This window comes from Anser anser, assembly GCF_964211835.1.
Source record: "Anser anser genome assembly, chromosome: 17".
NCBI classification, from domain to species: domain Eukaryota; kingdom Metazoa; phylum Chordata; class Aves; order Anseriformes; family Anatidae; genus Anser; species Anser anser.
The window spans coordinates 8336445-8352212 of NC_139738.1; the positions used below are offsets into that span (position 1 = coordinate 8336445).

The 15768-nt window shown below is 67.1% G+C and overlaps 1 protein-coding gene across 3 annotated transcripts in view; it reads right to left on the reverse strand.

Moving 5' to 3' along the window:
• The window catches only part of HSPG2 (heparan sulfate proteoglycan 2), a 36643-nt gene that overhangs the window by 12357 nt on the left and 8518 nt on the right, over positions 1-15768 (reverse strand). The window contains exons 11-62 of one of the 3 annotated variants that reach the window (XM_083802546.1): positions 14857-15008; positions 14627-14773; positions 14392-14555; positions 14145-14321; positions 13862-14058; positions 13591-13738; positions 13376-13503; positions 13213-13299; positions 13066-13124; positions 12929-12996; positions 12495-12635; positions 11919-12095; positions 11671-11850; positions 11476-11594; positions 11285-11396; positions 11101-11214; positions 10884-11011; positions 10720-10797; positions 10587-10636; positions 10408-10496; positions 10179-10319; positions 9915-10106; positions 8906-8998; positions 8748-8828; positions 8407-8637; positions 8195-8308; positions 7964-8091; positions 7802-7888; positions 6872-7098; positions 6685-6795; positions 6505-6605; positions 5908-6088; positions 5648-5707; positions 5351-5473; positions 5130-5270; positions 4917-5059; positions 4697-4832; positions 4446-4591; positions 4229-4367; positions 3981-4141; positions 3383-3521; positions 3098-3249; positions 2571-2709; positions 2040-2191; positions 1685-1823; positions 1446-1597; positions 1210-1348; positions 981-1132; positions 742-880; positions 510-661; positions 279-417; positions 40-191 (exon numbers count right to left, since the gene is read on the reverse strand). In XM_083802546.1, the coding sequence (XP_083658672.1) occupies positions 40-191; positions 279-417; positions 510-661; positions 742-880; positions 981-1132; positions 1210-1348; positions 1446-1597; positions 1685-1823; positions 2040-2191; positions 2571-2709; positions 3098-3249; positions 3383-3521; positions 3981-4141; positions 4229-4367; positions 4446-4591; positions 4697-4832; positions 4917-5059; positions 5130-5270; positions 5351-5473; positions 5648-5707; positions 5908-6088; positions 6505-6605; positions 6685-6795; positions 6872-7098; positions 7802-7888; positions 7964-8091; positions 8195-8308; positions 8407-8637; positions 8748-8828; positions 8906-8998; positions 9915-10106; positions 10179-10319; positions 10408-10496; positions 10587-10636; positions 10720-10797; positions 10884-11011; positions 11101-11214; positions 11285-11396; positions 11476-11594; positions 11671-11850; positions 11919-12095; positions 12495-12635; positions 12929-12996; positions 13066-13124; positions 13213-13299; positions 13376-13503; positions 13591-13738; positions 13862-14058; positions 14145-14321; positions 14392-14555; positions 14627-14773; positions 14857-15008 (6997 nt within the window). The remainder of the gene's footprint in view (positions 1-39; positions 192-278; positions 418-509; positions 662-741; positions 881-980; positions 1133-1209; positions 1349-1445; positions 1598-1684; positions 1824-2039; positions 2192-2570; positions 2710-3097; positions 3250-3382; positions 3522-3980; positions 4142-4228; positions 4368-4445; positions 4592-4696; positions 4833-4916; positions 5060-5129; positions 5271-5350; positions 5474-5647; positions 5708-5907; positions 6089-6504; positions 6606-6684; positions 6796-6871; positions 7099-7801; positions 7889-7963; positions 8092-8194; positions 8309-8406; positions 8638-8747; positions 8829-8905; positions 8999-9914; positions 10107-10178; positions 10320-10407; positions 10497-10586; positions 10637-10719; positions 10798-10883; positions 11012-11100; positions 11215-11284; positions 11397-11475; positions 11595-11670; positions 11851-11918; positions 12096-12494; positions 12636-12928; positions 12997-13065; positions 13125-13212; positions 13300-13375; positions 13504-13590; positions 13739-13861; positions 14059-14144; positions 14322-14391; positions 14556-14626; positions 14774-14856; positions 15009-15768) is intronic. The other 2 variants (XM_083802547.1, XM_083802548.1) reach the window with 2 other exon arrangements.

Sequence of the window (15768 nt, forward strand, 5' to 3'; positions counted from 1 at the left end):
CAGGGCCACCGGCCCCTGTCCCACCACATCCACCCCTACCTGGTGCTTGGCGGGCAGGGACCCCCCGCGCTTGTACCAGGTGATGGTGGCCTGGCCCTGGCCGGCCACGATGCAGTCGAGGTCCAGGGTCTGTCCCTCGGTGACGGAGGACGCCGAGGACTCGATGCGGATGGGCGGCATGACGCCGGCGGCTGCACGGGCAAAGTTAAGGGTGAGGCGCCCCCCAGCACCAGGAACCAGCACGGTCCCCGTGTCCCCGGCCACGGCGTGGCACTCACGGTGGGAGGGGTTGGCGCCGTCATCGATGGTGACGACGAGGGACGTCTCCTGCGTGACGCCACCCGTGGTCACCCGGCACACGTACTCGCCCGAGTCCGCCGCGGACACCTGGGGGATGCGCAGGCGCGTGCCCGACACCTGTTGGGGACATGGGGGGGGACATGTTGGTACTGGAGGTCGGGGGGACAGGGCAGGATTTGGGGTGACCCCCTCTGCTGCCTGCACTCTACCTGGTGGCCGGCGGGCAGGGAGCCGCCGCGCTTGTACCAGGTGACGGTGGTGGGGCCGGATCCTGCCACCACGCAGTTGAGGTCCAGGGTCTGTCCCTCGGCGATGGCGGAGGACGAGGACTCGATGCGGACAGGCTGGGAGGCACCAGGGGCTGGGGACAGGGAACGGGGACATTTGGCACCGTGGTGGCACATGCCTGTCCCCAAGCACTGCCCTCTCACTCGCACTCACAGTAGTAGGTGCCAGCGCTGCTGGGAACGGTGACGATGACAGATGCCTCCTGCGTGGTGCTCCCCAGGGTGACCCGGCACACGTACTCGCCCGAATCAGCCACTGACACCTGGACGAGGCGCAGGTGGGTGCCCGACACCTGCAACGGGACACATGGGGACACATCAGCACCGAGAGCGGGGACTGGACAGGGTCCGGGGCTGAGCCCTGCACGGTGACACCAGCTCCTTGCGCCCTACCTGGCTGTTGGGGGGCAGAGCCCCCCCCCGCCGGTACCAGGTGACATGGGGGTGGCCCTGCCCGGCCACCATGCAGTTGAGGTCCAGGGTCTGTCCTTCGGTCACAGCAGCGGACGAGGTCTCGATCCTCACGGGTGGTGTGACACCCACAGCTGTGGGGTGGCAGGGTCAGCGTGCAGCCGCCCCCCATCGTGTCCCGGTGTCCCCCCGCTGTCCCCGTCCCCGGTACCGTAAGAGGAGCCAGCGCCGGTCTGGATGGTGACAATGAGGGACGTCTCGTGCGTGATGCCACCCGTGGTCACTCGGCACACGTACTCGCCCGAGTCGGCTGCGGACACCTGGGGGATGCGCAGGCGGGTGCCCGACACCTGTGGGGGACACACGTGGGATGGGGAACACACACCCTTTGGCACCCCAAAAACCCTTCTTTCTGTCCCCAAATGCTCCTTCCGTGTCCCCACCTACCTGGTGCCTGGCGGGCAGGGACCCCTCGCGCTTGTACCAGGTGATGGTGGCCTGGCCCTGGCCGGCCACGATGCAGTCGAGGTCCAGGGTCTGTCCCTCGGCCACAGAGGAGGAGGAGGACTCGATGCGCACCGGGGGGGTGACACCAGAGGCTGGGGACCAGGACGGCAGGGTCACCCCATGGGGACGTGGAGTGACATGGTCCCGTGGGGCCCTGTCCCTGCCCGGTCCCCACTCACGGTAGGAGCCGGCCCCGCTGGGCTGGATCGTCACCATGACGGTGGCTTCCTTGGTGGTGGCCCCGCTGCTCACCCGGCACACGTACTCGCCCGAGTCGGCCGCCGTCACCTGCAGCAGCCGCAGCCGGGAGCCGGACACCTGTGGGAGGGGACGCGGGGACGTTAAAGCCTGTGTGGGGCTGATGGGGCTTGCACGGGGCCACTTGGGCTTGCTCAGGGGCACTTGGCTTGCATGGGGACATCTGGGCTTGCATGGAGCCACATCAGCTTGCACGTAGCCATGTGGCCTTGCACGGGGCCATGGGTCAACCCCAACCATCCGCACGCTGGGCACAGAGCCCCCTGTGTCCCCTACCTGGTGCCTGGCCGGCAGGGACCCGCCGCGCTTGTACCAGGTGACGGTGGCCTGCGCGGGGCTGGCAATGACACAGTTGAGGTCCAGGGTCTGTCCCTCGGCCACGGTGGAGGACGAGGACTCGATGCGCAGGGGCGTTGTTCCGCCCAGGGCTGGGGATGGAGATGGCACGGTCAGAGACCAGATCCGCCACCACCACGTGTCCCACCGTGGGACACCAGGAGCCTGGCAAGCCACCAGGAGCCTGGCAAGCCACCAGGAGCGGGACGTGGGCTGCGCCTTGCTCCCAGCTGCTGGGGACACTTTGGGGGTCCATCCCCTTCCCTCCCCACCGGGAGCCTGCTGCATCGCCGGATGGCAGCTCCGCACCCCTGCGGATGTGCACACAGGGCTGTCCCCAAACACAGCGCTGGGCCTGGGCACGGACCCTGGTGACAGCGGGACCGGGATGGGCACACCCATGGGTGGCTGCTCCAGGGAGCATCACCTGCCCCTGGAGAATGTCCCCGTTCCTGCCCGGTCCCCACTCACGGTAGGAGCCGGCCGCGCTGGGCTGGATCTTCACCACAATGGTAGCTTCCTTGGTGGTGGCCCCGCTGCTCACCCGGCACACGTACTCGCCCGAGTCGGCCGCCGTCACCTGCAGCAGCCTCAGCCGGGAGCCGGACACCTGCAGGAGGGGACACGGGGACGTTGAAGCCTGCATGGGGCTGATGGGGCTTGCACAGGGCCACCTGGGCTTGCATAGTGCTGCTTCGGCTTGCATGGGCTTGCACAGGACCACTCAAGCTTGCATGTGTCCACTTGAGCTTGCCTGGTTGCCATTTGGGCTTGCATGGGACCCTGTCGGCATTGCATGGGGCCACCAGAGCTTGCATGGGGCCATCAGAGGTTGCGTGGGAACACACGGGCTTGCACAGGGCTGCTTGGCATTGCACAGGGGGCACTGGGCTTGCATGGGGCCACCTCAGCTTGCACGGGACATAGGGGCACACACGGGGCCATGGGTCATTCCCAACTGTCTGCACCCTGGGCACAGAGCCCCCTGTGTCCCCTACCTGGTGCCTGGCCGGCAGGGACCCGCCGCGCTTGTACCAGGTGACAGTGGCCTGTGCAGGGCTGGCGATGACACAGTTGAGGTCCAGGGTCTGTCCCTCAGTCACGGTGGAGGACGAGGACTCGATGTGCAGTGGCATTGTGCCACCTGGGGCTGGGGACCAAGACAGGAAAGTGACACTGTGACAACAGCTGGGTCCCGCTGGCAAGAGCACGTTAGAGCCATCTCGGTGCCGCGGCACATGGGGACAGCCCATGGGTAGTGCCACCCCCCGGTCCCCACTCACGGTAGGAGCCGGCCCCGCTGGGCTGGATCGTCACCACGACGGTGGCTTCCTTGGTGGTGGCCCCGCTGCTCACCCGGCACACGTACTCGCCCGAGTCGGCCGCCGTCACCTGCAGCAGCCGCAGCCGGGAGCCGGACACCTGTGGGAGGGGACACGGGGATGTTAAAGCCTGCGTGGGGCTGATGGGGCTTGCACGGGGCCACCGGGGCTTGCACGGGGCCACTCTGGCTTGCCCAGGGGCACTTGGCTTGCATGGGGACATCTGGGCTTGCATGGAGCCACGTTAGCTTGCATGGGGACATCTGGGTTTGCACAAGCACTGTTTGGGCTTGCCCAGGACAACTCGAATTTGCACGTGGCCACTCAAGCTTGCCTGGACGCCATCTGGCCTTGCACAGGGACACTTGAGCTTGCATGGGACCATTTTGGCTTGCCCAAATGCCATCTGTGCTTGTCCAGGACCACTCAAACTTGCACAGGGCTGTTTGGATTTGCACGGGGCCATCTGGGCTTGCACGGAGCCACGTGGCCTTGCACGGGGCCATGGGTCAACCCCAACCGTCCGCACGCTGGACACAGAGCCCCCTGCGTCCCCTACCTGGTGCCTGGCCGGCAGGGACCCGCCGCGCTTGTACCAGGTGACGGTGGCCTGCGCGGGGCTGGCGATGACACAGTTGAGGTCCAGGGTCTGTCCCTCGGCCACGGTGGAGGAGGATGCCTCGATCCTGACGGGGGCTGTGCCACCCGAGCCTGGTGGCCCTGGGAAGGAGGATGGAGCGATGGCAGGGAGATGGCACACCACCCAGGGCCACCCGCGGCAACCCGCAGCACTGAGCCCGGCCTCACCATAGGACAGCCCGGAGCCAGACACAACGGTGACGATGACAGACGCCTCCCGGACGGTGGCTCCCGAGTTCACCCGGCACACGTACTCGCCTGAATCAGCCGCCGTGATGTGGGGGACGCGAAGACGGGACCCCGACACCTGGCGGCGACACATCAGTGTCAGAGAGAGGGGGACAGGGCAGGATTTGGGGTGACTCCCCCGCTGCCTGTGCCCTACCTGGTGGCCGGCGGGCAGGGAGCCGCCGCGCTTGTACCAGGTGACGGTGACGTGGCCTGATCCTGCCACCACGCAGTCGAGGTCCAGGGTCTGTCCCTCGGTGACAGAGGGGGACGAGGACTCGATGCGGACGGGCGGCGCGGCCCCTGCGGGGAGTAGGGCAGGCTGCAGCTCTGGCAGGCACCCAGGGTGCCCCAAAAACCATCCCCAAACCCCAGTGGTGTCCCCAGAGCGGAGTCCCTAACACTCACCTGGCACCACCACCACCTCGATGCTGGCACGGGCTGTGCCGGCGGCGCTGGTGCCCACGCAGAGGTAGATGCCACCATCGGCCACCGTGATGGAGGGGATGAGCAGCGTGGCGATGTCGGTGCGCTCAGAGCGGGACTGCAGCATGAGGATGGGGTGAGCGGCACCCAAGACATACCACCACCCCAGGGGAGCACCCATGGGTGCTCACGCCCGGCTCACCTGTGGTGGCAGGGAGCCCCCCTGCTTCTCCCAGGAGATGGTGGCAGTGGGTGACCCCGACACCCGGCAGTACAGCCGCACTGTGGAGCCCTCCTGCACCTCCGTCCGCTCTGGGCTCACCTGCACCTGGGGCTCACCGGCGCCTGCAGGCAGCACGGGGTCAGTGCCAGCACCGGGATGGGGACATCGGGGACGTCGGGGGACAACACTCACCTTGCACATGGAGGAAACCCCGCGCCGTGTGCTGGCCGGCGCTGCTGCGCGCGCGGCACATGTAGTGCCCCTGGTCGGACGGCTCGACGGCGCTGAACCGCAGCATCCCGCCGTGGGTGACTGCCCGTGGTGGCAGCGCGCCTGCGGGGACAGGGCGCCACGTCACCCCTGCCACGTCCCCCATCCTGGTCCCCGGGTCCCCACGTGCGGCGAGCACCTACCGAGCCACTCGAGGGTGGGCGCAGGGCTGCCGGTGGCCACGCAGCGGAACTCGGCCGGCTGCCCCGGTGCCACGCTCAGCTGCGCCGGCTCCACGGTGGCGGTGGGGGCGGTGGCGGTGGCGGCTGCGGTGACACGTGGCGGGGTTCAGAGTGTGCCGGCGCCACCCCCGGCGCTGTCCCCAAGGGGTGGCACGAAGCAGGGGGGTGGTGTGGCACAGGGTGCGCGGTGGAGCCCCGGCATGCAGCGGGCAGGGGTTGTGTGTGGCCCCCCCACAAGATGTCCCCCTGGTGACTTACCGGGTCTGTGCCCCTCCATAAACTCAACAGGTCCATAAAACATCTGGGTCTTCGAAGGGGCTGCAAAAGGGGGGGTCAAGTTTAAAGTTGGGGCATGCGAGCCCATCACCCCGGCGTCTGGGCTCCTCAATGGAGCCGGGTTTTCCAGAAGAAGCTTTCACCCGCGCCAACACCGAAAGAACGCTCGGGGTCCCCACGGCTCAACCCCTGCCAGTTTGGGGGTGCAGAGCACCCGGTGCCCCCCGGGCTTGGGAACGCACCCTGGACGTAGAGTGTGGCCGTGCCCTCATCCATGTCCAGCATGTTGGAGCCAGTGCAGACGTAGACGCCGGCGTCCTCAGGCTGCACGTTGCGGATGGTCAGGATGCCGTTGAAGTCCATGGCGCGCGACGGCAGCGTCCCGTGGTTCTGGCGTGTCCACACCAGGGTGTAGGCGGGTGACTGGGGGGCGAGGGGGAAGAGGGGGGTGAGGAAGGGCCTGATGGGCACCCAGGGGTGTCCGTGGGTCCTGTGGGTCTGGGTGGGCACCCGCATGGAGATGGGTGGGCACCTAAAGGTGTCCCAATGCCCAGGTGTGCACCCAGGGGTGTCTGGGTGCCATGCACTGCTGCATGGGCACACAGGGGCTTCTGCATGACCTTCGTGGCCTGGTGGGCACCCAGGGGTGACCCTGCACCCTGCAGGCCCAGGTAGGCACCCAGGGGTGTCTGTGTGTCCCACGTGGGTGGCTATGGGGCCTGTGTGGTAATGTGGGCACCCAAGAGTACCCATGTGCCCTGCACGACCCAGAGAGCACCCAGGGGTGCCCAAGCGATGTAGTAAGCACCCAAGGGTGCCCGCAGGCGCCCCTGGCTCACCTTGCTCTTGGCTGTGCAGATGAAGGTGACATCAGCCCCAGGCTTCACCCGCTGCACTCTCTTCTCCTCCACGGTGACGGTGATGGGCTTGGTGGGTGTCTCTGCACCGAGACGAGAGGGCTGAGCCCCGTCCCCTGCTCTGTCCCCTGCCATCCCCCCACCGCCACCACCGTGCCCTACCGGTGACGATGACCTCGGCCCGGCTGGCGTTGCTGTGCTGCAGGTTGCGGCAGGAGCACACATAGACGCCGGCCTCGGCGGGCTGGATGCTGGCGAAGTGCAGCTCCTCGCCTGGCAGTGTGGGGTGGGTGAGACCCCGGTGTCCCAGTCCCCATCCCCATCCCCGTCCCCGTCCCCAGCCCCCTACCTTGCTGCCGGCTCTGGGCGCTGCTGGGCAGGGGCCGCCCGTCCTCCCGCGACCAGTGGTAGTAGAAGGGGGGGTCCCCGCTGGCCTGGCAGCGCAGCGTCACCGGGCTGCCCTGCGGCACCGCTGTGCGCGGCGGGTGCACGCGGACCACGAGGGGGGGTGGCGAGCCCTGCGGCACGCACGTCTGGCCCCGCACGCTGGGGTCCCCCACGTAGCCGGGAGCACACCTGCGGGGGGAGCACGGGGTGAGGATGTGGGGGGGTGTTGGGGTGAGATACGGGGGTGGGAATATCGGGGTGCGGAAGTTGGAGTGGAGATAACAGGATGGAGAAGTTGGAGTGGAGATACGGAGGTGGAGATATCTGGATGGGGATATGGGGGTGATGACATTGGGGTGGGGATATAGGGGTGGAGATACCGAGATGGGGATGTTGGGGTAAGGATATCGGGGTGGAGACATCGTGGGGAGGATATGGGTAGGATATTGGGAAGGGGATGTTGAGGTGATGACACTGGAGGGGCGATATGGGGAAGACATCAAGATGGGGGTATCAGGGTGAGGATGTTGGGATGGCGATATGGGGGTGATGACATCAGAGTGAGTATATAGGGGTAGAGATATCGAGATGGGCATGTTGGGGTGAGGATATTGGGGTGATGATATTGGAGTGGGAATATGGGGATGGGGATATCAGTTGAAGATACCGGGGGTGTTGTAGGGGGGAGGTCGGGGTGAGGATGTTGGGGTGGGGATATCAGGGTGGGAACGTTGGGGTGAGGATGTTGGGATGGGGACGTAAGAGTGAGGATATGGGGGTGACGATATTGCAGTGGGGATGTTGGGGCAGGGATATGGGGATGACAATGAGATGGGGATGTCAGGGCGAGGGTACTGGGGTGACAACATCAGGGTGCCCCCGCGCCACTCACCGCTCGCAGTACTGCCCGGCATAGCCCGGCGCGCAGGCGGTGCAGCGGTACCCGCCGCCTCCCAAACTCTCGCAGGTCCGTGAGAACCTGGGGGGACAGGGAAGCATCGGGGACCGTCCCCTCCCTGCGCCTCCCCCCCTCTAAGCCCCTACAAACACTCACTGGTTTTCAGGGTGCACGAGGGGGCAGGCGCAGGGCTGGCAGTCCTCAGGGGTGCCGGCGGTGGCGTCCCCGTAGAAGCCGGGCGCGCACTGGTCACAGAAGTCCCCCGCCGTGTTGTGCAAGCAGCCCTGGAGGGGGAGGGGGCAGTAGAATGGGGGTGCATGGCGCTGGGAGGTGGCCCCAGCACCCCAAAAAGCCGCAGGGCGCCATGACCCCCCCAGGGAGACTTACGGAGCAGAGGCCGCTCTCGGGGTGGCAGGTCTCCGAGTGGCCGTTGCACTCGCAGAGCTCGCAGTGCCCCAGGTACAGCCCCCCCCCGGTGCGCGTGTAGCCGGGGGCACAGTCCTGCAAGAAGGGGCAGGGATGGGGGGGCTCAGCACCATGACCCCCCCACACCTCCCCACAGACCCGGAGCACGCCGGGTGCCCCGGGGGCCGGCTCACCTGGCAGGAGAGGCCGCGGTAGCCGGGGGGGCAGCGGCACTCCTCCACCTCCAGCGCCGGGGGGAGGCCGGGCCGGGGGGGCACGGCCACGTCCATGCTGACAGCGGCGATGCTGGACGCGGCCATGCTGGTTGAGTAGGTGGCGCGGATCAGGATCTCGTCCAGGTCGGCCAGCGCCATCAGGAGATGCTCCCGCGTGGCCGGCTGCCCGTCCGGCCGCTGCCAGTATTGCTGCGAGCAGGGAGGTGCTGTTGGGGCAGGGGGGGCACCACCTCGGCGCCCACCCCCCAGGTGCCAGGGGTGCCAGGTGCCGGGGCCCAAAGGCAGGTGCCCGCTCCTACCTCCCGAAAAACGATCTCAAAGGCATGCGGTGTGCCGGGGGGCAGGTCGGGCTGGTATGCCACCAGCGTGATGTCGTTGCCCTGCGGATACAGGGGGTCAGGGGGGTCCCGCTGCTGTATCCCGTCCACAACCCCCCCCCAAACTGTCACCCCCCTACCGTGATCTGGATGTCGGCGTCGGGCAGGGGGGCCCCCCGGCCCCCTGGGGTGTAGGTGAGGGTGTAGCGGAGCCGCCCGCCGTAGGAGCCCACCTGCGGGTGGGAAAAGGGGGAGGTGGGAATGGGGGGGGCCCGGTGCATGTGTGGGGACCCCCCCTGGTGCTGCCATGCAGGGACCTGAGGGTTGGCCCTGGGGAAAGGCCTCTGGGGAGCTGGGGGTCTGGGGAGGTTGGGGGGGAAGGGAGGAAGGGGATGGAAAGGAGGGAACGGGCAGGGGAAGGGAAAGGGGAAGGGGGAAGGGAAAGGAACGAAGAAAGAAAAAAGGGAAAAAAGGGAAAAAGGGAAAAAGGGAAAAAGGGAAAAGGAAACAGAAGAAAAGGGAAAAGGAAAAAGGGAAAAAAGAAAAGGGAAAGGGAAAGGGAAAGGGAAAGGGAAAGGGAAAGGGAAAGGGAAAAGGGAAAAGGGAAAGGGAAAGGGAAAGGGAAAGGGAAAGGGAAAGGGAAAGGGAAAGGGAAAGGGAAAGGGAAAGGGAAAGGGAAAGGGAAAGGGAAGGGGAAAGGGAAAGGGAAAGGGAAAAGGGAAAAGGGAAAAGGGAAAAGGGAAGAAGAGAAGGAAATGGAAAAGAAAATCAAAAAGAAAAGGGAAAAGAAAGGGGAAGGGGAAAGACAAAAGGGGAAGGGAAAAGGCAAGGAAAAGGAGGAAAGGAAAAGGGAAGAGGAAAAGAAAAAGGTAGAAGAGGAAGGGAAAATTTAAGAAGGAAAACTAAAAGGGAAGAGAAAGGACAAGAAGAAGAAGGAGAAAAAATGAAAATAAAAGGAAAAGTGAAAAGGAAAAGGGAAGAGAGAAAGGGAGAAGAAAAAAGGAAGGGGGGAGGAAGCAGGAGGCACTGGGAGCCTGCGCCCACCTCCCCCTGCTAACCGTGCCGGGGCGAGCACCCAGGGGTGCCCATGGAGCTGGGGGTCCCAAGGGGCTCCCCGAGGAGGGGGCACCCCTGGGTGCCGGCCGTTACCTTGTCCCCCTGGTAGGGCTGGGGCAGCTGCCAGTAGTAGGACTCAGGGGACAGTTCCCCGAAGCGCCCGTAGGTGAGCTGGGGCCCCGTGGCGCCCATCTCCACACTGAAGCCGGTGGCCACGCGGGTGCTGCGCTGCCGGTTCACCAGCGCGAAGCCCTGCCAGCTCCCGGGGCCGAAGGGCGTCCGGACCTGCGGGGCAGGGCAGGTGAGTGGCCTGGGGACACCGGGGGACCGCGGGAACCCATGGGGACCGGGACTCACCGTGTCGCGGGAGTAGGAGGTGCTGGCGCAGTGCTGGACGATGCCCATGCAGAAGCAGGGCAGGCAGCCCGCCGGGTTTACGGCGCTCAGGTGGAAGTGGTGGGGGCGGCAGGTGGCACAGCGGGGACCCTCCACGTTGGCCTGCAGGGGACGGGGAGGGTGACGCTGTGGTGTTGTCCCCCCCCCTCACCGATGTGGGGACACGGCACGGCACGGGGACAGGGCTCACCTTGCACTGGCACAGCCCGCTGGCGTCGCACCGCTCGCCGATGCTGCCCTGCAGGTCGCACTGGCACTGGTCACCGGTGGCACCTGGCTCTGGGGGTGTCACACGGGGGAGGCAGCAATTAGGTGGGGACCCCAACCCCAACAGAGAACACCGCGTTGTCCCCTCCCCAGGACACTCACCTCGGCACGGCTCTCCCCGCAGCGGGTCCCCCACGTAGCCAGGCGAGCACCTTTGAGGGGACATGAAACAAGCCGATGAGGGGGGGTCCCCAAACCCCCTGCCACCCCCCCGCCACCCCAGCATCCCCAGCACCTCTCGCAGAGGCGCCCGCTGTGTCCCGGGGCGCAGGCGCTGCACGTGGGCTGCCCGTCCGTGTCCTCGAAGCAGCTCCTGGATGGGAGAGGGGAGGGCAGGGCGATGGGTGAGCCCCAGCTGGTGGCCCCTGGGGGCACGGGGAGGAGGTGGGGGGCACCTACTGGGTGTCGGTGTGGGGCCCGTGGCAGGGGCAGGGCTGGCAGTCGCCCGGGGTGCCGCGGGTGGCATCGCCGTAGTAGCCAGGCTGGCACTTGTCACACTGTGTGCCCTCCGTGTGGTCCCGGCAGCCCTGGTGTTGCGGGGAGAGGGAGATGCTGGCACGGCGAGGGGGTCCCCACCATGCCCCCCACTCTGTCCCCATGCCAGCACCGGGCTCACCTGGCACTCGCCCGTCTCAGGATGGCACTCGTCGGCGTGCCCATGGCACTGGCAGCGCTCGCAGGTGCCCAGGTAGAGCCCGCTGGTGCTGCGGGCGTAGCCCACATCGCAGTCCTGTGGGGACAGGGACAGGTGTTGGCCACCGGCCACGTCCCCAGAGCCATGGGGACAGGGGGAAGCTCACCTGGCAGGAGGGGCCGCGGTAGCCGGGGGGGCAGGCACAGTCCTCCACCTCCAGCGCCGGTGGCCGGCCGGTGGCATGGGGCACGGCCACGTCCAGGCGGACATCAGCAAGCCTGCAGGGCGAGACAGGATATCCCCACCGCCCTGCCCGCGTGTCCCCTGTCCCCAGCCAGTGTCACGCCGCCCCGGTACCTGCTCTCCATCGGTTGGTCCGTGTAGGATGCGCGGATCATGAGGACGTCGATGTCGGCCAGGGCCATCAGGAGGTGCTCCCGGGTGGCATCGCGCCCGTCCGCCCGGCGCCAAGCGTGCTGCGGGCACATCCCCAGGGTGACCGATGTGTCCCCAGAGCCCCAGCACCCACCCCAGGGGGACGCCAGCTCTCACCTCGCGGAAGGGCACGGTGACGGTGGTGGGGACACCGGGCGCAGGGGTGGCATCAGAGAAGTGCTCCAGGAAGATGCCGTTGCCTTGCAGCAGGACGTCAGGCTGGCGCTGCAGCGGCTGGGCGTCTGCTGGTGCGTGGTGCGTCACCGTGTACTGCAGCTCGCCCCCGTACGATGTCACCTGCACGGGGACAGGGCTCAGCCGGGCTCGTGGACACCCTGCTGTCCCCCCCGTCCCCACCACGGCACCTTGTCTCCGGTGAAGGACGTGGGCAGAACCCAGAAGTAGACGTCACGGGGCAGTGTGTAGAAGTCGGAGAAGACGAGCTCCCGTGGGGCAGCGAAGCGTGAGCCCTTGATCATCGTCCCCGTGCCTGCCAGGTTGGTCAGGTGCAGTGGCGACACCTCCTCAGCAGTGACACGGACCTGCAGAGGTGGGGGACAGGGGCATGGGACACGGTACGGTGCTGCTTGGCAGTGCACAACATGGCACAGCACAACATGGCAGAGCATGGTGCACCACAGCACAGCACAGCATGGCACGGCACAATGCAACATCACGTGGCACAACAGGGCACAGCACAACTTGGCATGGCACGGTGAAGCATGGCACAGCACAACACAGCACGGCACAGTACAACACTGCACGGCACAGCACAGCATGGCATGGCACGGTGCAACTTTACACGGCACGGTACAGCATTACACGGCACAACATGGCACGGCACAACATGGCACGCCATGACATGGCACGGCACAGCTCAATGTGGCAAGGCACGGCACGGCACAACATGGCACAGCACAACACAGCGCGGCGCAGGGTACCTGGTCGCGGCTCCAGGAGGAGCTGGCGCACTGCCGCGAGACGCCCATGCAGAAGCACTTGAGGCAGCCGTCGGGGTTGGCGTCGCTCAGGTGGAAGGTCCCGGCCGCGCACTCATCACACTGCCGCCCCGTCACGTTGGGCTGCAAGAGGGGACAGGGACTGGGAAAACGGGTGCTGTGGGGATGGGGAAACTGGGTGCTGTGGGGATGGGGAAACTGGGTGCTGCGGTGGACTGGAAGCCCAGGTGCCAGGAGGATTGACAAACTGGGTGCGATAGGAGGACTGGAAAACCCTGGGGAATTGGACTGGGTGCCACAGGGATGCCATGGGGAACTGGGTGCTGGGGAAAACGAACTGGGTGCCACGGGGGACAGGGCTGGGTGCTGCAGGGACCAGCCCGAGTGCTGCGGGTTCGGGGCAGGCGGACACCCACCTTGCAGCGGCATGTGCCGCCCACCGCGTCCTTGCCCCCGCGTGCATCGCACTTGACGAGCTCCTGGCCTGTGGGGAGAGAGGGTGAGAAATGGGCAGAGCCCGGGGGGGTGCGGGGTGACACAGGGCAGCACTCACCGATGCGGGTGCACTTGCCACCTGGCTGGATGGGGTCTCCCTCATAGCCTGGGGCGCACCTGGGGGAGGATGGGGACAGGGGCCCGTGGGAGGGGGCCGAGGGGCCCACTCTCCCAGCCCGCGTTTCACCACCCCCTGCCCACCCACCTCTCACAGCGGCGGCCAGCATAGCCAGGGGCGCAGGCATCGCAGGTGGCCTGGCCATCCGTGTCCAGGAAGCACGACTCAGAGAACCTGCGGGCGAGGGGACGGTGACGTGGGGCCATGACGTGCCACCAGTCCCCCGCAAGCCCCCCAGGGCAGCACCCACCTGCGGGCTGGCTCGGTGTAGGGGCAGGGGCAGGGGCGGCAGGCGGTGGCCGTGCCCTGCGTGGCGTCGCCAAAGAAGCCAGGTTTGCACTTCTCGCACTGGGGACCCTCCGTGTTGTGCTGGCAGTTCTGCGGGGACAGCACAGGGATTGGTGGCACTGCCTTGTGGCTGAGCCCCCGGCCCCATGTCCCTTGTCCCCATGTCCCCGTCCTTACCAGGCAGTGCCCAAAGACCTGGTCGCAGGTGCTGGAGTGGCCGTGGCAGCTGCAGCCCGAGCAGGTCCCCAGGTAGGGTCCCTGCGGCACCCGCTCGAAATTGGCGGCGCACCGCTGGCACGACAGCCCCGTGTAGCCCACGGGGCACCTGGGGACACAGCGGTGTGACGGTGGCACCCCCACAGTGGCACCACGATGGAGGCACCGCGCTGGTGGCACCACACTGGTGGATGCGTTGCTTTGCCAGGGCCCGCAAGCCACCGCCGGTCACCTGCACTCCTCGACGTCCCCGGCAGGTGCCAAGCTGGTGTCCCCAGGACTGGTGATATCCATGGCCACGTCGCTGAGCCCCACGCTGGCCATGCGCCCGTCATACACCGCCCGCACCAAGATGCCCTCCAGCTCCTGCAGCACCATCAGCAGCAGCTCCCGGCTCACCGGGGCGCCCGTCTCGTCCTCCCAGTTGTCCTGTGGGGACGGTGAGCGCCGGCGTCACCCCAGGGTGCCACCAGCATCCGTCAGCGCCCTTCAGCGCCCGTCCCCAGCGCACCCACCTCGGTGAAGGGGATGCGGCGGCGGTTGAGGACGTCGGGCTGGGTGTCCCCAGCGCGCGCCTGGAGCTGGCGGCCCCGGCCCCGCAGCAGCACGTCAGGGCGGGGGGCTGGCTCGGGGGGCCCCCGGCCCAGCCGGTAGCGCACGCCATAGCTCAGCGCCCCACCATAAGCGTCCACCTGGCAAGGGCAGCGCAGTGTCAGCGGCTGTGCCGGGGTGTCCCCAGCCCTGCCGCTGACCCACGGTCACCTTGTCACCCAGGAAGGGGGCCGGCAGTGCCCAGAAAGCGTCGAGAGCCAGGAAGCGCCGGGACAGGTCCAGGAGCTGGAACTCCTCGGTGGCCACGTCCACGTGCAGCTGGGTGGCCGCGAGCGCCGGCAGGGATGGAGTTGATGGCACCGTCACGTTGACACCTGTGGGGAGAGGCTCAGCCCTGTGTGTCGCCCCCCTCCCTGCGCTCTGTCCCCCTGTCCCCGCGACTTACCCTTGAAGTCATCGGGGTGGTCGAAGCGCAGATGCAGGCGGTGGCGGTGGCGGGCGGTGGCACGGCAGGCGGTGGTGACGCCGAAGCAGAAGCAGGGCAGGCAGCGGGATGTGCCCGTCACCTGGAAGTGGCCCTCGGGGCAGGGACCTGCGGGGACGGGGAGGGGATCAGGTGAGGGCGCAGGGACAGGGGCACAGGATGGGGAGGTGGCGGCAGCTGGGGACGCTCACCGGGGCGGGGGGTGACGGTGAGGACGCTGTCGGGGATGCCGAAGACCATGCCGCGGGTGTTGATGGCCTCGCAGGTGTAGGCGCCCTGGTCAGCCTCCTTCACGTCCCGGATGGTCAGCGTGCCCTGCCCGCCCTCGCTCACGATGGACACCCTGCACGGCACGCTCACTGCACCGCGTGCTCACGGCACCGCGTGCTCAGTGCACGGCGTGCTTGGCACATGGCGTGCTTGGCACGTGGCGTGCTCGGTGCACAGCACGCTCACTGCACTGCACGCTCGGTGCACAGCGTGCTCGGTGCACAGCATCCTTGGTGCGCGGCGTGCTTGGTGCCTGGCATGCTCGGTGCCTGGCGTGCGTGGTGCATGACGCACCTGGTGCACAACACACCTGGTGCATGACACGCTCGGTGCACAACACACCTGGTGCATGACACGCTCGGTGCACAACACACCTGGTGCATGACACACCTGGTGCATGACACACTCGGTGCACAACACACCTGGTGCACAACACACCTGGTGCATGACACACTCGGTGCACAACACACTCGGTGCACAACACCCCTGGTGCATGACACGCTCGGTGCACAACACACTTGGTGCACAACACCCCTGGTGCATGACACGCTCGGTGCACAACACACTTGGTGCACAACACCCCTGGTGCATGACACGCTCGGTGCACAACACACTTGGTGCACAACACCCCTGGTGCATGACACGCTCGGTGCACAACACACTTGGTGCACAACACCCCTGGTGCATGACACGCTCGGTGCATGACACGCTTGGTGCCCGGCACGCTCAGTGCACGCCTGGCACACCACGCTGCCCAGCGCGAGGACCAGCCTTGGGCACAGCCCTGCTGCCTGCTGCAAGCCCCGCCCCCGGCAGAAGCCCCGCCCCCGGCA